This window comes from Sapajus apella, unplaced genomic scaffold (genome assembly GCF_009761245.1).
Source record: "Sapajus apella isolate SASKATOON/1434 unplaced genomic scaffold, GSC_monkey_1.0 scaffold4, whole genome shotgun sequence".
Taxonomy (NCBI): Eukaryota; Metazoa; Chordata; class Mammalia; order Primates; family Cebidae; genus Sapajus; species Sapajus apella.
Genome location: NW_022436944.1, coordinates 52184387 through 52209161, shown reverse-complemented (window position 1 = coordinate 52209161; position 24775 = coordinate 52184387). Strand labels below are relative to the sequence as shown.

General features: G+C 42.9%; 2 protein-coding genes and 2 pseudogenes across 4 annotated transcripts in view; 1 reads left to right on the top strand and 3 right to left on the bottom strand.

Moving 5' to 3' along the window:
- Positions 1–4838: 4838 nt before the first annotated feature.
- LOC116543227 lies at positions 4839–5299 on the bottom strand (annotated as a pseudogene).
- A 6081-nt stretch (positions 5300–11380) lies between these two features.
- CMTM6 (CKLF like MARVEL transmembrane domain containing 6) overlaps positions 11381–24775 on the top strand; it is a 21691-nt gene continuing 8296 nt past the window's right edge. The window contains exons 1-3 of one of the 2 annotated variants that reach the window (XM_032268566.1): positions 11390–11637; positions 21197–21280; positions 23408–23584. In XM_032268566.1, the coding sequence (XP_032124457.1) occupies positions 11500–11637; positions 21197–21280; positions 23408–23584 (399 nt within the window). In that variant the 5' untranslated portion in view covers positions 11390–11499. Of the gene's footprint in view, positions 11638–21196; positions 21281–23407; positions 23585–24775 lie in introns of both variants that reach the window. The other variant, XM_032268573.1, reaches the window with a different exon arrangement.
- On the bottom strand, positions 14364–16704 carry LOC116543179 (annotated as a pseudogene).
- CMTM7 (CKLF like MARVEL transmembrane domain containing 7) overlaps positions 22041–24775 on the bottom strand; it is a 95819-nt gene continuing 93084 nt past the window's right edge. For both annotated transcript variants that reach the window (XM_032268637.1, XM_032268621.1), the window contains one exon: positions 22041–22253. In XM_032268637.1, coding sequence (XP_032124528.1) covers positions 22219–22253 — 35 coding nt within the window. In that variant the 3' untranslated portion in view covers positions 22041–22218. The remainder of the gene's footprint in view (positions 22254–24775) is intronic.

The window sequence follows — 24775 nt, the reverse complement described above, 5'->3', positions numbered from 1 at the left end:
AGACCAGCCTGACCAACATGGTGAAACCCTGTCTCTACCAAAAATACAAAAATTAGCCGGGCGTGGTGGCAGGCACCTGTAATTCCAGCTACTCAGGAGGCTGAGGCAATACAATTGCTTGAACCCAGGAGGTGGAGATGGCAGTGAGCTCATTGGTACATACAAATGTTCCAAAATACTATTTTTTTTTGGGGGGGAAACTTCAAATGTTATGAATGGCAACAAATACTGTCAGTTGTATTCCCTGTATTGACAGGTTTACTTTGTTCATTTTTGAGAAAATGTCTGCCAAATACCTAAATCTGGAAACCTGTTCTTTTAAGTAAGATGGTGAAAAAAAAAGTGGCTAGTTTTGCTTACTTACAACTCAGTAGCACAGGTTCTTTTCCTAGAGTGCCATTGTCACTCAGCCTGCAGCAGAAATGCTATATGTGTACTTTCTATCATATCACATGGAATTGTAAATTGACTGCCACTAAATGACTGCAGTTTAACAAAAGTAACCTTTCCTTCTTCATCCAGGGAATTTTTAAGTGAAACTGGCTTTATTTTTTCCCACGTAGTGGTGAAGAATAAATGACTACAAATAGAGTTTGGCGCCGCTGCCTTGTTTTGTGCTACAGTGCTGGCAGTTTTACTCCACCAGCAGGGCAAACAAATGTCTTCACAGTGAAAAAGGCAAACGACTTCTTAGTAGTCTTTTTTTTTGAGACAGCGTCTTCCTCTGTTGCCAGGCACCAGGCTGGAGTGCAGTGGCACAATCTTGGCTCACTGTAACCTCTGCCTCCCGGGTTCAAGCAATTCTCCTGCCTCAGCCTCCCAAGTAGCTGGGACTACAGGCTTGTGCCACCATGCCCAGCGAATTTTTGTATTTTTTAGTGGAGACGGGGTTTCACCATGTTGGCCAGGATGGTCTCCATCTATTGACCTCATGATCCACCCGCCTCAGCCTCCCAAAGTGCTGGGATTACAGGCATGAACCACTGCTCCGGGCCTTCTTAGTCATCTTTTGAAAATAGTCTATACCTTACAGAACGTCTGTAAGGAACCTCTGGTGGTCTACAAAAAATACCTGGGTGTGCGTGCCTGTTACTCAGGAGGCGGAGGCGGGAGGATGGCTTGAGCCCGGGTGGTGAAGGTTGCAGTAAGCTGAGATCCAGCCACTGTACTCCATCCAGCTCTGGGTGACAAAGCAAAACCCGGTCTCAAAAAAAGGCAAAAGACATGAAGAGGCCTGGTGCAGTGGCTCACATTCGTAATTGCAAAATAGTGGGAGCAACCTAAATGTGTATGATAGGAAACTAGCTAAACAAACTGACATAGCCATCTAATGGAGTAACCACAATTTTTTTCAAATGAAATTGATTTCTATGAACTGACATAGAGTAACTTCTAGGACATATGGATAAATGAAAATAAAAAGTACATATGTATATATATATATGTGTGTGTGTGTGTATATATATATATATAACACATACACATCTGTGTCTGTCCCTTTCCACTAAAGAAACATAGGAAAGATAACTAGAAACTAACAAAATTGTTACTTACAGTGGAGGAGTGGGTGAGAATCAAAGGAAGGCAAAGAGACTGAGCAACATTTCTCTAAGTGAATCTTTTTGTATGTTCCTACTTCTGAAACCTTTATCAATGTTTTCAATGTTTCATATTTTCAAAAAATAAAATTTAATCAAGATGCGCAGGCGCTGTGGCTCATACCTGTAATCCCAGCACTTTGGGAGGCCGAGGCAGGTGGATCACAAGGTCAGGAGTTTGAGACCAGCCTGGCCAACATGATGAAACCCCATCTCTATGATAAATACAAAAATAATCCTAGCTACCCAGGAGGCTGAAGCAGCAGAATCACTTGAACCCAGGAGGCGGAGGCTGCAGTGAGCTGAGATTGTGCCACTGCACTCTAGCCTGGGCAACAGAGCAAGACTCTGTCCCCCTGCCAAAAAAAAAAAATCAATAATGAAGAAAAAACCTCTAAGGTAGATTCTATGACCTGCAATAGCCCTCAGTATGAGGCTAGACTTTGTGTTACAGCTGGCTGGGGATGACAGGGTCTCCCTGCAATCCAAATTCCAAATTGGACCCCACCCTTTCCCTTCCCCAGGCACTCAGAAGCTCCTACCTTGCTTTATCACACTCCTCACTCACATGTTCAAACTGTCCTGGACGAAAATACCCAAATAATGATGGAAGCAAAGAGGCTAAGTGACACACTCTTTTCCCCCGAATGACACTAAAGACCTAACGCTGCACTGGTGAGTGCAGAAGACTTCGCATTCCTTTGCCTTTGTAGCCCTCTACTGGTGTAAAGAAAATGTGGAGGTTGATGATGTTATTTGCTTATTCTCTAGTCTAGTTTTGTTGGGAGAGGAGCTTTGATGAGCTGTCTGTCCTAGGAGATCTCTGATACAAACTTCTTGCTTATCTGGCATTCTTGGGCACTTTGTGGACTTTAGAACTACTGATAAAATTTAAGACTCTTCCTTTGCCTTTCACAACACTGCTCTTGTCTCCTCCTGCTCTTTAACCACTGCGTTATTTCCTTGGCTTCTCTTCACCTTCTTTCCTAGTCCCTCCAAAGTTCTGGCCTAAATCCTCTTCTTCCTGTAAGTTCATCCCTTTAACACTTTTACGTCTCTAAGTATTCAGTTCTGTGAGTATTTCCCAGATGCTTTATTTCCTCCAATTCTCCAGATCCTTTTTTGTTTGTTTTTTGAGATGGAGTCTCACTCTGTAGCCAGGCTAGAGTGCAGTGGTGCTATCTTGGCTCACTGCAACCTCCACCTCCCAGGTTCAAGTGATTCTCCTGCCTCAGCTTCCAGAGTAGCTGGGACTACAGGCACACACCACCATGCCCAGCTAATTTTTGTATTTTTAGTAGAAACACAGACTCACCATGTTGGCCAGGATGTTCTCCATCTCTTTACCTCATGATCTGCCCTCCTCAGCCTCCCAAACTGCTGGGATTACAGGTGTGAGCCACCTTGATGGGCCTATCCCTTTTTTTTTTTTTTTTTTTTAAAACAGAGCTGGTGCCTCAGCCTCCTGGTTAGCTGAGATTACAGGCATATGCCACCATGCCTGGCTAATTTTTGTATTTTTAGTTGAGATGGGTTTCGCCATGTTGGCCAGGGTTGTCTTGAACTCCTAGCCTCAAGTAATTGGTCCACATAGGCCTCCCAAAGTGCTGGGATTACAGGTGTGAGCCCCTATGCCCAGCCTCCAGATCCAAATTTGAAACTATTTATCAGAAACTCTGCTTGATGCCCTCTGGCACCTCAATCTCAGTGTACCCTAACCTGAGATTTTCATCTTCCTTTTGTTGGAACAAATGACCAAAAACCTGGAAATAAGGATTACCAAGTACCCTTTCAATGTCATACCAGCACCATGTTTCTCAAAGTGTGGTCCCTGGACCAGCAGTATCACTATCACCTGGGAACTTCTTAGGAGTGCAAATGTTCAGGTTCCACCCAAGATCTATTGAGTCTGAAACTCTGGGGGCTGGACCCAGCAATCCATGGTTTAACAAGCCTTCCGGGGGATTCTGATGATCACTTAAGTTTGAGAACTACTGAACTAGAGCAGGGGTTAGCAAACCATGATTTGTGGGCCAAATCCAGCCTACTGCCTGCATTTGTAAAGCTGTGTTGGAACACAGCCACACCTATTTGTTAATGTATCATCCCACAACTGCTTTTATTTTACAACAACAGAATTGAATTGCGACAGAGACCATATGGCTCTCGTAGCCTAAAATAGTTACTATCGGCCGGGTGCGGTGGCTCAAGCCTGTAATCCCAGCACTTTGGGAGGCCGAGGCGGGTGGATCACGAGGTCAAGAGATTGAGACCATCCTGGTCAACATGGTGAAACCCCGTCTCTACTAAAAATACAAAAAATTAGCTGGGCATGGTGGTGCGTGCCTGTAATCCCAGCTGCTCAGGAGGCTGAGGCAGGAGAATTGCCTGAACCCAGGAGGCAGAGGTTGCGGTGAGCCAAGATCGCGCCATTGCACTCCAGCCTGGGTAACATGAGTGAAACTCCGTCTCAAAAAAAAAAAAAATAAATAAATAAATAAAATAAAATAGTTACTATCTGGCCCTTTAAAGAAAAAGTTTGCCGGCTGGGCATGGTGGCTCACACCTGTAATCCCAGCACTTTGGGAGGCCAAGGCAGATGGATCACCTGAGGTTGGGAGATTGAAACCACCCTGGGTAACATAGTGAAACCCCGTATCTGCTAAAAACACAAAAAATTAGCTGAGCGTGGAGGCACATGCCTGTAATCGCAGCTACTCGGGAGGCTGAGCCAGGAGAATCGCTTGAACCCAGGAGGCGGAGGTTGCACCATTACACTCCAGCCTGGGCGACAGAGTGAGACTCCATGTCAAAAAAAAAATAGAAAAGTTTGCTGATCCCTAGACTAGAGCATTGTTTACAAAGCTCTCCTAAGAGTCACCTGATGGTCTAGGGAAAGACAATTTTCTTTGAGTTACTATTTATTATTGAGTTGGGCCCAGATTCTGTTATTGAGGTACTAATAGAAATTTGCATTATAGAAAATTGGTAAATTGCAAATGATTTTTGTTAGAGATAAAAATGATTTCTCCATGTTAGAGTTCATCACAAAATTAACAATTTTATTGTCACATAGACTGTGAGCAGTTTGGGATTTAACCTAGCAATCTTATTCTAGCATTATTTTTTTTTTCTTTCACTGAACCCCCCCCACACACACACACGTCTCTCATATCCTCCTCTAAACCAGTTTTACATTCTTCTGATTACTTCACTAATAAGTTAGGTAATTTTTTTTTGCAATTTTATAACTTTATTTGATGAATTTGACCATCAGTGATTAGTTCTCATCCACATTGACTGTAGATTTTTGAAAGTGGTAACAGGTACATAGGTAACCAAAGTATAGAGCTTATTTGGTGAATCTTTATCCTCATTACATTTTTCTGGAGAACTGCACACGGATTCCATGTGGGACACTCCTTATTCCCTTGGCCCAGACAGCTTTGTGGAGCCTGGTATCCATGCGCACATCTGGAGTTCCCATCTCCTTCATGGCAAATTTCCAAATCTCTCTGAGTGGCCAAGGGGCACGCTTCTTGAAGACCACTCCATGGATGCGGTTGTGAATGCTGATGGTGTATTCTCAGGTCACCACCTCGTTGATGGCAGAACGGCCCTTTTTCTTCTCACCATTCTTCTTTGTGGGGGCCATTCTGCTGGGTTCAAGTTGGAAAGGCGATTTTTTTTTTTTTTTTAAGACACGGTCTCACTCTGTCACTCAGGCTGAAGTGCAGTGGCACAATGGCACAATCAGGGCTCACTGTAACCTCAGCCTCCTGGGCTCAAGCAATCCTTCTACCTCAACCTCCTGAGTAGCTGGGATTACAGGCATATGCCTCCACACTCAGCTAATTTTTTTTTTTTTTTTTTTTTTAAGAGATGGGGTCCAGTCTGGTCTCAAACTCCTGGACACAAGGAATCCTCCTGCATTGGCCTTGCAAAGTGCTGGGGTTACAGGCATGAGCCTGTAATTAATCAGTTAGAAAAATCTTTGAAGCATTCTTACTACATGCTTGTATGAAAGTTATCTTCTTAATTTTTTGAAGTTTGTACTTCAACACCAACAAAAGTTACTGCCTCCTTTATTCCCTCTCTGTTACTATTCTTCCTCAATCGCCTCGTTACCCAGACTTGAAATATTATCGCCTGCTCCAATTCCTTTCTTATTCTCTAAACAAATCAGTCTTCAAATATCATTGGTTTTACCTCCAAGGTTTTCCTGGCACCATCCCCATGACTACTGTCAGAGTTGAAGCTTCTTTCCCTATCTCCCGAACTTTCACAGCAGCCCTTACCTGGATCGCTGCAACAAGTGTGCTCAAGGCTGCTAGAAAAATATCCACAAGGAAAAGCTGTGATCATTTTACTCCCCTTCCTAAAACTCTTTGGAAGTTCTTCATTACCCAATAATGATGGAAAGGCCCAGTTCCTTGGCATAATTTTTTTTTTTTTTTTGAAATTGAGTTTTATTGTTGTTGACTAGGCTGGAGTGCAATGGTGCGATTTTGGCTCACCACAACCTCTGCCTCCTGGGTTCAAGCAATTCTCCTGCCTCAGCCTCCCGAGTAGCTGGGATTATAGGCATGCTCCATCATGCCTGGAGAATTTTATATTTTTTTAAGTAGAGATGGGGTTTTTCCATGTTGGTCAAGCTGTTCTCAAACTCCTGACCTCAGGTGATCCACCCGCCTCAGCCTCCCAAAGTGCTGGGATTTCAGGCGTGAGCCACTGCCCCTGGTAGTTACCCTGATTTTTAAAGCCCTCCAAAATTTCATCTTGAGCTTATATTCCTTAACTACTCTGTCCTTCCTGCTCCCTCATTCACTGTGCCTTTGCATACTTTCTTTGCCTTCCTTGGTACCGCCCTACTGCCTGAATACATTCTGCCCTTATCTGTGTGTCCAAACTCAAGTATAATTTAATCCCACCTTGAAGCTCCACTGTAGTGATCCTTTTAACTGAAAGTCATTTCCCTCTGCTCTGAATTAGCAACATATTTAATTTGTATCTTTTTTATGCATAACTCTTTCTATTTTGTAACATAGTCCTTTGTGGACAGTACAGCGATGTTATTGAAGGACAGCATCTATAATCTAACTTTGTATCCACATCATTGCCTAACTGTGCTAATACCAATAAGAGAGCCAGTAAAAAAATTTTTAGCAGGAGCTGCTGAAAAATAAAACTCTCAACTGAAAAAGTAGTACTGAGGCAGGACAGGTAGTTAAGGAAGTGCCGGTGTCCTCAGGACGCAGCAACTGTGGTGACCTGAAGAGTCAACACAATAAGCCTCAGCATTTGAATTGTGATTGAACTCAATCAAGCAAAGCCATCTTCAGTAGGGAATTTCTCCTGTAAAGAGCATGAGCACTTTGATTTTACCTGTCCTCAAACTGACCCTTTGCTCATTATAATAGCAAAAACACACCCCTATTTTATTGCTTTTTAGGTTTGGGGGTACATGTGAAGAACATGCAAGATTGTTGCATAGTCCAACCCAAACCTAAAATGCAATAAAATATATATTTAAAAAATTAAATACCTAATATTAAAGGAGAACAGTGAATATTCTTTAAAACCTAAATTTAGCGTATCTTCCTTTCTTCTTTTTGTTGTATTTTTTCACCATAAATATGATTTCTCATTTCAACATCATCCCACCATTGTCTATTCCAAGTTGTTTATTCATTAATGAGGGTGACAGTTTTCTGTGTGAATATGCCCATCAAAAGAGTTTCCTATACAAGTGTTTGCTCATGAAGCACTAACATTTTTATTTGGTCTTTCAATTTATGAAGAAAACATAAGGAATGCCCACTTCTTTACCTGGGTGAAATATTAGTCTCTAAGTCCTGGGCACCCCCAAATCAATCAGAGCAAAGAAAATATGGCATGTCCACTGTCCTGCACAGAGGCTTGCACTTTTCTCACACTACAAAACAGTGTTTCTCTTTGTGGATGGATTTCTTCCCAGACACACATGAAGGGCTTGTTAAAGAAGTGTATTCCCAAAACCCATCCACATTCAGAATCTTTGGGGCTAGATCTCCAAGAATCTTTATTTTTTAAGTAACCTCGCAGATGATTCGCCACCTTGGAGTTTATGAATCACAGGTTAAATTCTTGTCTTCTAAAATTGCAAAGAGAAGCAGAGACCCCTAGAGAAGTGCATAAGTGTGCACTAAACAAACCAAGAGGGTTGACGGTCTGTTCGTCTCTCCCGTCTCAAAGTATCCTTGTTTGTTTGTAACCTGCCCTCAATACTTTATTTTGAAAATGTTCAAGGCCGGGCGCGGTGGCTCAAGCCTGTAATCCCAGCACTTTGGGAGGCCGAGGCGGGTGGATCACGAGGTCAAGAGATCGAGACCATCCTGGTCAACATGGTGAAACCCCGTCTCTACTAAAAAATACAAAAAATTAGCTGGGCATGGTGGTGCGTGCCTGTAATCCCAGCTACTCAGGAGGCTGAGGCAGGAGAATTGCCTGAACCCGGGAGGCGGAGGTTGCGGTGAGCCAAGATCGCGCCATTGCACTCCAGCCTGGGTAACATGAGTGAAACTCCGTCTCAAAAAAAAAAAAAAAAAAAAAGAAAGAAAGAAAATGTTCAAACATAGAGAAATGTTGAAATAATTGTACAGTGGACACCCGTATACTTCACCTAGATATCACCACGAATATGTTACCACAGTTGCTTTATCACAAATGTTTTTTGTTTTTTTTTGAGACGAAGTCTTGCTCTGTTGCCCAGGCTGGAGTGTAGTGGCACGATCTTGGCTCACTGCAATCTCCGCCTCCCAGGTTCAAGCGATTCTCCTGCCTCAGCCTCTCGAGTAGCTGGGATTACAGGCACGCACCACCACACCTGGATAATTTTTGTATTTTTAGTAGAGATGGGGTTTCACCTTGTTGGTCAGGCTGGTCTCGAACTCCTGACTTTAGGTGATCCATCCACCTCAGCCTCCCAAAGTGCTGGGATTACAGGCATGAGCAACCACGCCCAGCCTATCACAAATCTTTTATTCATCTCTCTAATCATCAACTCATCTTAATTTTGGATGAATTTCAAAGGAAATTTTAGACATCAGTAGTGTTCAATTTAGGATGATAATGACTTGAAGAATAATGAGATAATGAATCCTTGTAGCCCTGGTGAAAATACAGTGGCCTTCTTTTGTTGGAGAGAATTGGTGGCATCTTGGCCTCAGGAGGACATTCAGAATGCATGTAATCAAAGACAGAAGGATAGTTCTGGCTGGTTGTAGGTGGCCCCGGCAAGGCAGTATCTACTTGTCTCTGTTCATTTGAATGGGAGCTTTTGTTTGTTACTGAAAGAAGAAAGGGAGGTTTGGGGTCATGAAGAAGATACGATAAATGTGGCAGCTGACAGCAGGAGAAACCCCTTCTCTCTTCCATGGGTTTTTCTTTTTCTTTTTCTTTTTTTTTGAGACAGAGTCTCGCTCTGTCACCAGGCGGGAGTGCAGTGGTGTGAACTCAGCTCCCTGCAACCTCCATCTCCCAGGTTCAAGCAATTGTCCTGCCTCAGCCTCCCGAGTAGCTGGGACTACAGGTGCGCACCACCATGCCCTGCTAATTTTTGTATTTTTAGTAATGACAGGGTTTCACCATGTTGGCCAAGTGGTCTCCATCTCTTGACCTCGTGATCTGCCCGCCTCGGCCTTCCAAAGGGCTGGGATTATAGGCATGAGCCACCGTGCCTGGCCTTCCGTGGGTTTGAGACCAGTGGAGAGGAGTCAGAGGCTGACGGTGGCTGGGTTAGCAGTTAGTGGCTAGGTTTCGAGTCAGAGTGCCCATGCCTGAATTCCAGCTGCCCTTGGCTGTTTGACCTCGCATATGATTTCAGCCTCTTGGCCTCCGTTGTCTCATTCGAAAGTGAAGATTCTGTAACTCAATCAACTTCAGTTGTTAAAATATAATTGCACTCCTTGACAAGTTCACACAAAATTAACATATGTGACTGTAGCAGTTGGTGATCAAGAAAGAGAAACAAAATGATTTTGAAAAGTGTGGGTCAACATGGTCAGGGGGAGACCTATGTTAATTGTAGCTAAATAATTATAAGCTTGCTTGGCTCAGAGTACACTGAAGTTTATACACAGAACTAAACTATATTACCGGTGCAGTTAATCAGAAATCAAGCAGCAACAGGAGGCCTAAGGTAAAGACCAACCGAGAGCGCAGGTACACCGGGGAACACCTCAGAGTGGCTGCAGAGCAGGGAATACTGCTCTGGTCCCAAGAGTGCCTTCTCAACATGGAGACTGCATGAGGGTCTTGTAAAGAGGGCCTGTGCAGAGATCTCTGAGAAGGGAGTCGACCTCTGCTCACAAGATCCAGGAGGGTCTTTGCAGATGGGAGCTGGCAAGGAGGAGAAAAGCCTTGCAGGGCAGAGATCACGGAAGGCCTCAGGCTCTGTCTAGGTTCTCAGAATATGGAGTGATTTTAACTGCTCTATGTCCTCAGTGCTAGGGAGATAAAAGCCCTTGATGCATTGAGTGTGGCAGACCCAGTGGCTCCCTGGCCGCTATACTTCTGATGCCGCAGCAACCCGATAGCAATTGGTGATAAACTCAGAACACTAGTTTAGCATGTCTTAAAAGGATCACAAGCGCTCTCTCCCACTACCTTACCTACCCCTTTACCCTCCCTTTCATGTCTATAAGATCAATGAGATTACACACATAATAAAAGTGTTTGGAGCCCAGAGCTGGGGACCAACGCTGTGAATTCTACCCTTGTGTCTCTGTCTCTATTTCCTTTTCTCAATCCCTCGTCACCTCTAGGACTAAGGGCACCCACGTACAGGGCTGGTGCTGGTGCCCAACAGAAAAGTGAGCCTAAATGGAATTTGGAGAGACGTGGGAGGGAGCAATCCTGGAAATCCTTACAGACTACTCATTGTACTTAAAATGAAAGCTGAATTCGTCCCTTGTCTGCAAGGCCTCCACATTATCTGGCCTTTGCCTACATCTCCAACTTCATCTCCTTTCCTCCCGTACTTATTCCTAGCCACACAGGCTTTTGGGCTTCAGATTCAGCCAAACTCATTTGGTCCTCCGAACATTTGCACTTGCATGAAAGGCTCTCCCCAGATCTTTCCAAGCCTGGCTTCTCCTACTTTGCGTCTCATTCAACTCAAAGATCATGGTCCTCAGAGAGGACTTTCCTGACCACTGCACTCCAGCCTGGGCGACAGAGTAAGACTTAAAAAAAAAAAAAAAGCTTCAGATGAACATTTTTTTCTGTTTTAAAGAGTTCTATTCATGTAGAAAATTTTAGCTTTACTGCAGAGAAATACAGCTGATACCTCGCAGTGGCCATTTAAGTAGAGCACTCGACTATCCATCCCTTTCTTTCTTCTTCCTTTTTTTTTTAAAATAAATTTACCAAGCCGCCAGAAGTGCTGAATCCACTATTTTCATGTCATATTTTCACATCACGCTATTTTCACGTCACTTATCACTATCGGAAATTGTTATTAATCTGTTTTCTTGTTTATCGTCTGTTTCTCGGGATCCTTTCTCGGCTGTCACCCTAGCACCTAGAACGGGGTTCCCTGCACGCTGAAAGTATTAAAAAACATTGAGTGAATGAATGAATGAATGAATGTCAGGAGGATGAAATATGGAGGGAGGTGAGAAATCCATCAAAGGCTCACAGAAAGAACTCAGTTCTTGGACGAAGGTCGGAAGAAGCCCAAGAGCTAACAGGCAAGTCAGCTGAGGGAGGGGGCGGGGCGCGGCGAGGGCGGGGCGGAGTCGGACGGAAGCCGGGGAGGAGGCCCAGGAAGTGACGGCCCCTCCGCGCTCCCGGGCTCTTCTGGAGTCCGCGAAGTGGGCGGTGAGGTTGCTGTGGCTGCCGCGCTCCCCGGCCCTCGGCGATGGAGAACGGAGCGGTGTACAGCCCCACTACGGAGGAGGACCCGGGCTCCGCCACAGGGCCCCGGAGCGGCCTCGCTGCCTACTTCTTCCTGGGCCGACTCCCCTGGCTCCGGCGCGTTCTCAAGGGCTTGCAGCTGGTGAGTGCCTGGCCGCGGGGGTGAGGCGAGCCCGGGCTGGGGAGCGGGGTCTGGCCCGGGCTTGGGAGGCCGCGGAGCTGCTTCTCTTCGGCTTGGCTGTTCAGTACGAGGTGGTTTCTACACCTCTAGTTCCTTCTCTCTCCGCCTGGGGAAGGGGGGCGTTACCCTCCGCCCTTCCGCCGGGCGGCCCCTCGGCCCCACGGCTCCCCGCGTCGGGATCCCGCGACCTGCGGCCACCCAGCCTGTTAAGCGGGCCCAGGAAATGCGTCGGAGACCCAGGGCAGCCGCTTGAACCTCTTCCACTCATCTTCCGTGGCGCTTTCCTCCCTTCTCCCGGCTCTACTCTGCATTATCGTCCACAGTGCCTGTAATTAGACTGTGAAGCGCTTTCTGTTTATCTTTTCTGGCTTTTGCGGTTTTCCTGTTGAGCGCCCTTGGGGGTAGTTTAACCTGCTGGGCAAAGTCCTCGATACCAAGCATGGCGTTGAGGGGGGCGTGTGTGTGTGTGCATGTCCAGTAAATTGTCTTCTAAAAGTTTGGTATTGACTGGAAAAGAATTATTTCAGAATTGAGCAATATGGGTTCGAAGTGGAAAGTCAAAGGGCAGCTTTTTGTGAGTATGTGCGGATAGAACTAGAACACGGTACGCAGCTTTCCATTGCATTGAGTTTCTTTTAAGCAGTTAAAGTACCATAAATCTATTAGTGAAAAAAACACAGCATCTTTTGAGATTTAAATTATAATTCGCTTTACAGTGATGTTGAGCTCCTGTGTCCTGTTTCAGCCACAGATGAGGAGGAACATTTTCTGCAGTAGAACCAGTGTAGGAAAAATCCGAATGATTAGAATGTTTATGGGCTTTGTTTTGTCTTACTTTGCTTTGTTTTTTAACCATTGTAAGTAAAAGGTATCTCATTGGCGTCCTTGTAAAGAACTTAAATTCTTACCACTCAAATGACTAGAAGTTAAATTCTTAGAATTCAGATGACCTACTTTTATTGAATAGAAAAACAGAAGTCGGAAAATCGGCACTGCTGTTGAGTGATCAAAATGATCATATCTGATGATGACTGGGAAATCTTTTGAAAGCAAGTGGTAATGTGGTCTATGGAACCCAGCAGGATCGAGCCTTATCTTTCTCTCCATTCTCCCTTTAGGTGGGTCCACACCGGCCACCTTTAATTTATTACGAGGCATCAGGGGCTCCTTCCTACCACTGTTCCTTTGCATAACCTGTTCCTTCCACCATCTTCCCTCTGCTCTTCCTCTTGTCAGCTGTCACATGATTTTTAGATATCAGCTGTATTTCTCTTCAGTAAAGCTGAAATTTTCTGCATGAATAGTAGAACTCTTTGGAACAGAAAAGAACATTTATCTGAAGCTTTTTTTTTTTTTTGAGTTTTGCTCTGTCGCTGGGCTGGAGTGCAGTGGTGCGATCTTGGCTCAGTGCAACTTCTGCCTCCTCCGTGCCTGGCTAATTTTGTGTGTATGTGTGCGTTTTTTTTTTTTTTTTTTTTTTTTTTTTTTTTAAGACGGAGTCTCACACTGTTGCCAGGTCTGGAGTGCAATAGCTCGATCTTGGCTCACTGCAACCTCCACCTCCCGGGTTCACGCGGTTCTCCTGCCTTAGCCTCCTAAGTAGCTGGGGTTACAGGCGCACACCACCACACCCGGGCTAATTTTTTGTATTTTTAGTAGAGATGGGGTTTCACTGTGTTGGCCAGACTGGTCTTGAACTCCTGACCTATTGATTTGCCCTCCTCATCCTCCCAAAGCGCTGGGATTACAGGTGTGAGCCGCCGCCCCCTGCCTTTTTTTGTATTTTTTATAGAGACCGGCGCGGTGGCTCACGCCTGTAATGCTAGCACTTTGGTAGGCCGAGGTGGGTGGATCACCTGAGGTCAGGAGTTCAAGACCAGCCTGGCCATCATGGGGAAACCCCATCTTTAAAAAAAAAAAAAAAAAAAAAGAGAGAGAGAGACAGGGTTTCGCCATGTTGACCAGGCTGATTCGCCCCCAGACCTCCCAAAGCGCTGGGATTACAGGTATAAACCACTGTGCCCAGCCCATCTGAAGCATTCTTGCTGCTTAAAACAATCGTGTGTATCAATTTGTTGCCCATAAAATCTGTTTTCAGTTGCATTTGTTTTTTCTTTGTAATAAAAAGTGGCAAAGCTAAAGTAAAATTTCTCAATACCTTACTATAGTAAACTGTAGTTTTATGTCTTTGCAATAGAACATAACTGGTTTCCTTCCTTATTGCTATTATAGAAGAAAACACGGAACACAACCAGAAATTATTGTGGTAAATGTTATATTTGGACACAGAGAAGATGAATTTGCCTTAAAAGATTGTTAGACTAGGCCGGGAGCGGTGGCTCACACCTATAATCCCAGCGCTTTGGGAGGCTGCGGTGGGCGTATCACCTTAATCATGAGTTCAAAAACCAGCCTGGCTAACATGGAAACCCTGTCTCTACTAAAAATACAAAAATTAGCCTAGCGTGGTGGCGCACCCCTGTAATCCCAGCTACACAGGAGTCTGAGGCAGGAGAATCGCTCCAACTCAGCAGGCAGAGGTTACAGTGAACAAAGATTACATTACTGCACTCTTGCCTGTGCAACAGAGTGAGACTCCGTCTCAAAAAACAAAAAAGATTGTTAGACTATTCTTACTTGCTCTCCATCATTCATAAGAAGAAATGGGGAAAGGATAAAAACAAATATCTCTTTATGAAATCCATTTATTTGTTTATGGGGAAATGTTTATGTTACAAGAATGCCTTCTTTTTTTTTTTTTTTTTTTTTTTTTACATTTTCTCTAATTTTCTTTAAAGCCGTCATTATATATTAACAGTGCAGAGGTAATTCTGTCTTCTCTGGTCTTACGGCACGATCCACTCTAGCCTTTACACCGGTGCTCGGAAAACCTCCGTCTTCTCCCGGTACAGCTGGTGGAACTGCTTGGCCAGGCAGTGGAAAGGGGCTTCAGAGTTTTCCATCTCCTTCACGGATGTTTCAAAACATTTCCAGGCGTTGGCCCACCGCCCACGCCCGGGCCTCAGTGGAGTCCACTGCTCATCTGCCGGCCAGGTTTGTCTTGTTCTCAACTAAAACACCTGGGAGACAGATGCCTGGAGCCTGTGACTGAGGTTTCTCCAGCCACTTGCTGCAGTTGTTGAGGGACTGTTCATTGGTCATATCATAGACGAGACATAAGACGTTGGGACTCTCCCACAATCTATCCAGCATTTCCGAAAACAGCTCCTTGCCGGCAGAGTCAAAAATAAAGAGTTCCACACTGTCTCCCGTGTCAGGAACTGGGACTGTCTTCACCACCAAATCCATTCCCGCTGTCAGTATATGGCTCTTCTGGAAATGGGCTCCATCACTGCGGAAGATCTGGGCCAGGGCGGTCTTGCCCACTGCTGGATCTCCTGCCAGGATACATTTGGCTGCCAGCTTCACCATGGTAACCAACACTCCTGCGAGCCGTACCCAGAGGACAAGAGCGGCTGCTACAGGCGCGGTGGGTGGGCTTCGGTGGGCTTCAGGCCTTGGGCCTGCCTGCCCCGCCTCCCCTCCTTACTCAAGAATGCCTTTTTTAATATGGAGATTTAAAAATATTTTTTCATTATTGCTTTTCACTTTGATGGTTGTCTTTTTGTTCCTGCTTCGTCTGTTTTGATAATGTCTTCTCTCTTCACAGGAACAGTGTATTACAGGAATTATCCAGAAAGTCCCAAGAGAGTTACATATGAAGTCAGTAAAAGTTGTCTTCCAGTATGGAGCTATAGGCAGGGTCTTTGCCTTAACTTAAACTCTGATAGATTGGTTGTTTTACTTTAGATGTTTAATTTTTCAAAAACCGAAACATAATTGCCGAGCTCCAGTAAGGAAACAACTGTAAGGGAGAAACTCATAATCATAAGGGGAGGTGTTTTAACAAGGGACCTGCAAACCCTTTGAAATTATGTTCAAAATATTGTACACTTTTGTGTTTGAGTATATTATTCCGGATCCATAAATCTTAACAGAGTGTCAAAGATCCTACAAGACAAAGGAAGCCTGCTCTAAAACTTAGAAACTAGACACTGTGTATATACTTAGGAAATTCTTAAATTTTAGAGTCTTAGTAGATTGAATTGGATTACCTCTGAGGTTCTTTCCACTCTTAAGATTTTTTTTTTTTCAAACCTCTGAGGCGCCATGGGGTTTGCTGTTACAGAACTGAACATTGATGGGATAGAGAGTGGAGCCTGTACACACACACAGGAGATTAGAGATAAAAAAAAAACATAGCTTTTCTGTCCCTTGAAGTTACATAGCTGTGTCTGCCATTCAGATATGACCTGAATTTTGTCAAAAACCTAAGCGACCCCCAACTACCATCCACCCTTCCAGAGCTTAAGAAGAAATACTCAGTTGAGAATTCAGTACAAGGAGTTATTGGAGTCCTAACTTTATGCAGTTTTTTTCAGTTTATACTATCCTTAGATTTGTCCATATGTTCATGTTTTATTTTGTGAGTTCTTTTGAGGGAGTTTTTGTTTTAAGGGGAGAATTGACGTTTGGTAGCCTAATTGCTTGCTGTTACGCTGGTGCAGTGACCTAAATATGTGTAATTTTCTGTGCAACAAGCTCCACATTGTGTCCATGCTATCAGTTGACTGTCCTGATAGCTGCACAGTACTGGGATTCTAGTCACTCATCTGGCAAGCAGTTTTAGAATTCACTAGTGATTTTTCAATTTATTACATTATAAGTAATGTTACCATATAAGTACCAAGAAAGAAATTACTTAGAAGAATTTCTCATATTGCTGCTCTTTTCATTATTTATATATGAAAACTGATGTATAATAAATTGAAATATTCCATTTTTGCCTTGAGGAGGATCCATAGTGTCATCAAATTACACCTTTGAACCTTTGTAAGAGCAAATATTTGCCTAAGGCATGGGAGGCCTGGCCTGTTTCTTCAGACCAATGGATTGTTTAATTTGAATTTTACTTATAACTATAAGGTTTTTAGTAGTAAAGTTCGTTAATTTATAATTCACATAATTTTGTAGGTGGAGCCTTATAATTAATGGCAAATCTTTAAAAATTCTTTTTATGAAATATAAGTAGTGACTAGTAAATTAATGGAGAATTCGTATTTAATATAGTGGTAGTTTTAAGAAATACTTAAAATTTCAGAAAAGGTAGTGAAACTGAAATGGAGAGATAGATGCAGGGTAGTAATTATCCAGTGTTTAAATCACCGGAGCTGTGAGTAAGATCACCTTTTAGTCACTGAGACTTCCCAAATCTGTTGATGTCAGCAAATTGTTTTTGATGTATGATTAATACATTAAGGGAAATACACAGAACTGTGGTTTTAACTTCAGAAACCCAGTCTTATGGGGAAAACCTACACAAACAGACATAGTTGTAAAAGGAATTTAACAGTGTTTCATGGGGACAGGAAATACAGAGTGGGAGTCAGAGGCTTGGGTTGTCTGTGCCAAGCTAACTTGAGGCTTAACCTGTCAGTAGATTAATGCCATCTTTGTAAACATGAGGGTGGGAGACTATATGCTCTCTAAGGGCCCTCCTGACATTAAAAGCTTGATCATTCCCTTAATTATATTTGGGTAAAATTTTATGTCATTAGAAGGAGTTACGTTGGGTATACAGTTGTTAGGTACTTAGCTTAATATTCAGTAAGCAGTATTTAGTCTGATGACTTCATGCTATTGAGAAAAAAACTTTCTCAATAGTTTTTGAGAAAACATTGTAATTGACAAAAACAGTAATTGAGCTTTTTTACTTATGGGTTGCATTTACCATTAACTTCTTACCTAATTCTGTGACATTTTTCTCTCTTCCTATTCTTGACCACTTTGGCATTTAATGCTGGTGACTGCTCATTTCTCAAAATTCTTCCTTCAACTTTTACACTTTTTTTCTTTTTATTACAAAAAAGTGTCTGCTTACTAAAAAAAAAAAAAAAACTGAAAATATTAAAATAAAACCACTTTCCCACCCCTCACACTGCCGGGTGTCACTGTTTAACAGTTTGGAGTATGTTCACTTGCTGCTTTTAAAGGAGTTTTCTTTTTTTGAAAACACTTCCTTTGGCTTGCTTGTCCTCTGCTGCTTGCTCTTTTCCCTCCTCCTCTTGAACTGTAGAATTCCTTCAGGCTCCACCCAATCCTCTGTCCTCCTGTTTTCTAACCTTCTAAACCGGGCTGGCGTTCCCTGCTGCCTTCATCTAGACATCATATTCCCTTGCATGATCATCACACAACCTCACCCAACTCCTAAACCATGTTTTTCATCATCCCCATCCAGTTAGGTCAGTTGTCTTATTATCATTTTTGGATTTACCGTGGAAATCCTTGCCATTACGAATGTGTTCTTTATCATCTTCCACATAGAATGTCATCTGTCTCTCCAGGTTCTGTGTGTGTCTCCGTCTGGTTTGAGTCCTGCTTTTCCACTCATCCTTTTCTAGCTCCTCAGAACATTTTCTTGAGATTTTCTAACCTACATATAATGAATGCAGTTAATGTGGTATAAAATATATTTTATTATTGTCGTTTCTTGTACATTGAGCTTATTACTCCATCATTACATCTTCCTGTACGTAGAACAGTATACTCAAGTACACTTTGAACTAGCAATTGTGTTATGCTGTGGGAACTTAGGAAGGTTAGTAGCCTCATAGATGGGTATGCAGATAATTTTTTTTTTCTTTTTTTGGTAGAGACAGGGTTTCACCATGTTGCCTAGGCTGGTCTCAAACTCCTGAGCCCAAGCAATCCTCCCTCTTCAGCCTCCCAAAGTGCTGGGGTTACAAGTGTGAGCCATTGCACGTGGCCAACAGAATTTCATATTGACTACAGCTTGTAGTGCCAATTTCTTGGCTTTTAACTTGAGATGGGAACTAACAAATGTCCAATTTTTTTTTTTTTTTTTTTTTGAGATAGAGTCTTGCTCTGTCACCCACGCTGGAGTGCAGTAGCGAAATCTTGGCTCACTGTAACCTCCACCTTCTGGGGTTCAAGCAATCCTCACGTTTCAGCTGTCCAATGGGATTACAGGCGTGTGCTGTGATGCCCAGCTAATTTATATATTTTTAGTGGAGATGAGGTTTTCCCATATTGGCTAGGCTGGTCTTGAACTTCTGGCCTCAAGTGATCTGCCCGCCTTGGCTTCCCAAAGTGCTGGGATTACAGGTGTGAGCTACTGTGCCCTGCCAGATGTCCAAACTTACTCCTTCATTCTCTTAAGATATCCAGGCAGAACCTGCCTCTTATTGTTGCTCTGAGGCTGAAGGTCAATAAGAATGACCCCTATTAATGCATTTGGCATAGGACTTGTAATGACTTGAGACTGACTGCTTCTGGACAAGCTGGATCCTGTCCTTTTTTAACTGAGATTAGACAAGCAGCCTATGTCTATCCTACAGATAATATTTTATTGCCATGTAACCTTCACACATGAGTATGCCTCATAGTCTAATTGTAGCATGAATGGTTTATTCCCAAACCCTAGAATTTTAGGCTGGTATCTTCTCTCAGTTAATTGACTTTTATACACCTGAGGCATATTTTGCAAATTTCTCATAGAGAAACTTTTAAAACTTGGACAAGATATAACATAGAGGCAAGAAAAGGGCAAGTGAAATGTTAGATGTTTCATATTTTATTAGACTATAGTCGTGTAAAAACTTATCCTGTGACTATGACTGCAGGAAACCAAGGAAGCGTTGTCACCTTATATTCTGTGGTGTAGTGATTGGGAGTGCCTTACCTAACATCTGTCTGAAGAACGTTGTTTGGGACATGCTGGGCTATTTCATGCTTCACTAACTTACAGAAAATCAGAGGGATAGTACCTATGTTTTTTCTTTTATATAAATTATTTTCAGTTGTGGGGATATATACATTTTGTGTAGCCGGTAGGAGGGAGAGGAAATCCGTTAAAGGTTTGGATACCAGTATAGATTTGAACTATTTTTTTTAACTTTTTATTTTGAAATAATTATAGATTCACAGGAAATTGCAAAAAAAAAAAAAAAAAAAAAAGTGTACCGAGAGGTCCCATGCACTCATATGTGTGTGCATGTGTGTGTAATTCTGTGTAATTTTACCATATGTATTGCTTTCTGTAATCACTGCCACAATCAAGGTACTGAACTGTGCCGTCAGCATAGGGCTTCCCTGTGCTACCCCTTTGTAGCCACACCCTTCCCTTTTCTCTTGGCTGCGACTAATTTGTTAGCCATCATTATTATTTTTATTCTAAGAATGGGCTATGAATGGAATCATACAATATGTAACCTTTTGAGATTGGATTTTGTTTTCTTTGAATAATTCTCTGGAGATTCATCTAGGACGTTACATGTATCAAGTTTGCTCCTTTTTATTGCTAATATTCCATAGTATGGATATACCACAGTTTGTTTTCCATAGTATGGATATACCACAGTTTTGTTTTGTTTTGTTCTTTTCTTTTCTTTTTTTTTTTTTTTTTGAGACAGAGTTTCGCTCTTCTTACCCAGGCTGGAGTGCAATGGCGCGATCTTGTCTCACCGCAACCTCCGCCACCTGGGTTCAAGCAATTCTCCAGCCTCAGCCTCCCGAGTAGCTGGGATTACAGGCGTGCGCCACCATGCCCAGCTAATTTTTTTGTATTTTTAGTAGAGATGGGGTTTCACCTTGTTGACCAGAATGGTCTCGATCTCTTGACCCCGTGATCCATCTGCCTCAGCCTCCCAAAGTGCTGGGATTATAGGCGTGAGCCACCGTGCCCGGCCTTACCACAGTTTGTTTTAACCATTGCATCTGGAATGTTTCTAGTTTGGGGCTATTATGAATAAAATTGTAATAAACATGTACCAGTTTTTGTGCAAACATAAAGTTTTCATTTCTTTGAGATAGATGCCCAAAAGTTCTATTACTGGGTTGTATGGTAGATACATGCTTAGTTTTGAAAGAAACTGCTGAACTGTTTTTCAGGATGGCTGTACCATTGACTCTTTTGAATGAAAATGTTTTGTAGGATAAGATGTTTACTGTTGCTCTGAAATGTATCTGTTGATTTTGGTAGCAATCCTGTTGCCATTAACCTGTGTGGCTGCTTCTACTGGCCTGACTGGGGTGAGAAGGTAATTCCCTTTAGCCTCTCACTTGGGTCATCAGTCATTTTGATGGTTTCGGCCCTCAGAAGGAAACTCCCTCAGCTTCCCCAAAACCCACACAAACTGCCCAAGCAGAGCACTCTTCTTCTCTGTCTTTCCTTCTGTTTCTAGAGAAGAGTTAGCCCCAAACCTGATTCCTGAATCCTATCTTTAGAGAGTCATTTTTCTACCTCTGTCTTTAGACCCACCCATCTTACTGGTTTCTGCCTAAGCATTTAAACATGCTCAGTTCTCTCCCATGTTGAAATTCCCTTCTCTTTGACCTCATCCACTACTGCCCTGTCTGGCCATTCTTTCCCAGCCACACTTGTTGACTATGCTATTTCTTATTTCTCTGCCTTACCCTCCCCTTACTTCCCAATATACAGTATTGTAATCGAGTTTCTCTACCTGACTACCCTGGAACTTGCCTTGCTGGTGTCTCTGGCAACCTTCTGATAGCTCAGTCTAAGGTAGGTGTTTCAGTGTTGTTCTTACTTGACCTCTAAGTAGCACTGAGCATTCTTGATTATGTGTGTGGGTAAGTGTGTAAATACTTTTTTCTTGTTTACTACCCTTTTGATTGATGCTCTTAGTTGTGGTCTTCTGGTTTCTTCCTCTCTGCGTATCCCATAATTCTTCAATTCCTCAGATTTCCACATAAGGCTGTCTTTCCTCATTTGGGTCATCACACCTTCCCACTCTGCTGCCTCCCACGTCTTCATCTGCAGCTCAGACCTCTCCTTTCAACTCCAGACCCATATGTTCATTTGCTTTCCAACTACACCTCCACCTAACTCTTTCACAGACCTCTCAATCACAGCACATTTAAAACTGAATTTAATCTTTTCTCCAGCACCTTTGCCTTTTAAAAAGAAAAAATCCTGACTCTTCAGTGAGGACCAGTATTGTTAGTATCACATATATAGCAGTTGGAAGTAGTTAAAAACCACTTGTGTATAATTGGGTTGCCAAGTTAACTAGAGTTAACATTCTCCACTCACCATACAAAGCATCCTGACCCCATACCAGTCACCCACAGCCTGCCGTGGCCCGTAGCCATCTCATTAGCACTCTGGAACTCTTGCTTCTGTCATCAGTCGAGTTGTGGTGTTCTCATACTGCTTTATGCTAACTATACTTTTATGGCCAAACTCTTAAATATTACAAAGCTGAAACTGAGTGTGAAAAGGAATTTTTTTTTTTAAACTGAATGCTTTGGAAATACTGAAAGATAAGTTACTAAAATATATATCTGCCGTGGAATTAAGGAAGAGCGAGGCAACTGAAAAAGGCTGGTAAAATGAGTTCGACTCTAGAAAGATTCTGAACTGTTTCTCAAGTGTTTACGATCTCACTTCACTTCAAATAACATCAGTCTGGAAGTGGTACTCCATAGGTGGGAAAGTGATTAGTGCAGAAAATGTGGAATTCCAGTCAGTACACCTGTAAAGAAAAGACTCACTTGAAGAGAAGAATAAATGGGCCTTTTTTTTTTTTTTTTTTTTTTTTTTTTTATTTTGAGTCTCTGTCACCCAGACTGGAGTGCAGTGGTAAGACTTGACTCACTGCAACCTCTTTCTCCCAGGTTCAAGCAATTCTTCTGCCTCAGCCTCCTGCATAGCTGGGATTATAGGCACCTGCCACCATGCCTAGCTAATCTTTGTAGTTTTAGTAGAGACAGGATTTCGCCATGTTGGCCAGGCTGCTCATAATGTGTCTTTTTAAGTTAAAGTGTTTAAGGTGCTCGTGTTTCTCGTGTTCCACGTTTTTCTAGGCATCTTGTCTGATACGAGCTCCTGCTGCCTCTCTCAGTGATTGCCACTCTTCTCCATTGCTGCTAAGCGCTATTATTTGCCCTGATTTCCTATATCAGCTTCCCAGTTGGATGTCTGCCCCAAAAGGTTTGCCTTACCTCTGGTCCTTTCTCCATATTGTAGCCAATAAGAACTATTGAAAGCATAAACCTGATCATTATCAACCTTTACTTTAAAACCCTTAAGATCCAGACTTTTTAATTAATGAGGACATTTAAATCTGGCCTCAGCTTGCCTCTGTAGTCTCATAATAATTTGTATGCTGCCATTCTCTTCCCTCAGACTGTACTTGAGCCTTGTTGATTTGACTCACTTTGACAGTTCAGTTGGAGGTTGGGGTATGTGTCTATGTTGGGTCATGGGGGCAGCTGCCGTGCTCTCTCATTTCTGGGCCTTTCTATGTACTGCTTCTCTGCTGGGAATTTCTTTCTTTAATCTTTAATCCCCGAAAGTGACTCTGTTCTTCAGGTCTCAGCTTTCTCCTTCAGGAAGCCTTTCCTGACCCTGAAGTTGAGCATCTCTCCTATGTGCTTTTATAACAATATATATTTCCCCTGTTCTGGCATTAGTATACGATGGGTTAATTAATTATTTATGTAGCTGTATTTCCTTCAAGGCAGCTAAACTGTAAGTTCTGTGTAGATGGGGTTTATTGACTAATCTTGTTTGCCATAGTCTCCACGTTGTAAATATTTGAGTAAACAGAGTTTATTCAGAAACAGCTTTCTAAATAGATAGGTTCTCTGAAAAACGCTTAAGTGAAATGTTTTTCTTCATTTGTAGTTGCTGTCTCTGCTGGCCTTCATCTGTGAAGAAGTTGTATCACAATGTACTTTGTGTGGAGGACTTTATTTTTTTGAGTTTGTAAGCTGCAGTGCCTTCCTTCTGAGTCTTCTTATACTGATTGTTTATTGCACTCCCGTTTATGATATGGTTGATACCACAAAAGTAAAAGCATCGGTAAGCATGGGAAAATATCATTCCTGTATTAAGAGCATAGCTATTTTGTAATCTGGCATAGTTTTATTGTTCAAAGGAGTAATGTTTTGAAACTCAGCAACATGAAAAGATAATATCCCTTGTTCCAATTTGCTCTGCTCTTAAGCGCCTCTTTTTCCTACCAAGGGGATGATAGAGAGGGAAAGTGAGATTAGAATGAGAGTGACAAACACTACCAATAGCTTATAGTTATTGGTGGTTTAATGTAATTCACATTAGACTTAAAAAGCCTAGGATTTTGCCACTCCTGATTTCTTCCCCCACCTACTTTTTTTTTTTTTTGAGATGGAGTCTCGCTGTCTCCCAGGCTGGAGTGCATTGGTGCGATCTTCTGCCTCCTGGGTTCAAACGATTCTCCTGCCTCAGCTTCCCAAGTAGCTGGGATTACAGGCGTGGGCCACTGTAATTTTTGTATTTTTAGTATAGACGGGGTTTCACCATGTTGGTTGGGCTGGTCTCGAACCCCTGACCTTGTGATCCGCCTGTTTCGGCTTCCCAAAGTGCTGGGATTATAGGCGTGAGCAATTGCACCTGGCCTGATTTCTCACTTTTGAGTGTTACTTATTGGTTCTACAATTATTATTATTATTTTTTCCTTTGGGGCTAAGTAGCTAGGTTCTACAATTATTAATTGTGTGCCTTTGCTATCTGCCAGGCATTAATATGCTAGACATTGGCGATAGAGTAATGAACTAATGTGAAATATTTCTGGAGCCTTAAAATAAAACAACATTTAAAACTTAAAGCTTGGCCGGGCGCGGTGGCTCAAGCCTGTAATCCCAGCACTTTGGGAGGCCGAGGCGGGTGGATCACGAGGTCAAGAGATCGAGACCATCCTGGTCAACATGGTGAAACCCCGTCTCTACTAAAAATACAAAAAAAATTGGCTGGGCATGGTGGCGCGTGCCTGTAATCCCAGCTACCCAGGAGGCTGAGGCAGGAGAATTGCCTGAACCCAGGAGACGGAGGTTGCGGTGAGCCGAGATCGCGCCATTGCACTCCAGCCTGGGTAACAAGAGCGAAACTCCGTCTCAAAAAAAAAAAAAAAGGCCAGGCGCGGTGGCTCACGCCTGTAATCCCAGCACTTTGGGAGGCCGAGGCGGGTGGATCACGAGGTCAAGAGATCGAGACCATCCTGGTCAACATGGTGAA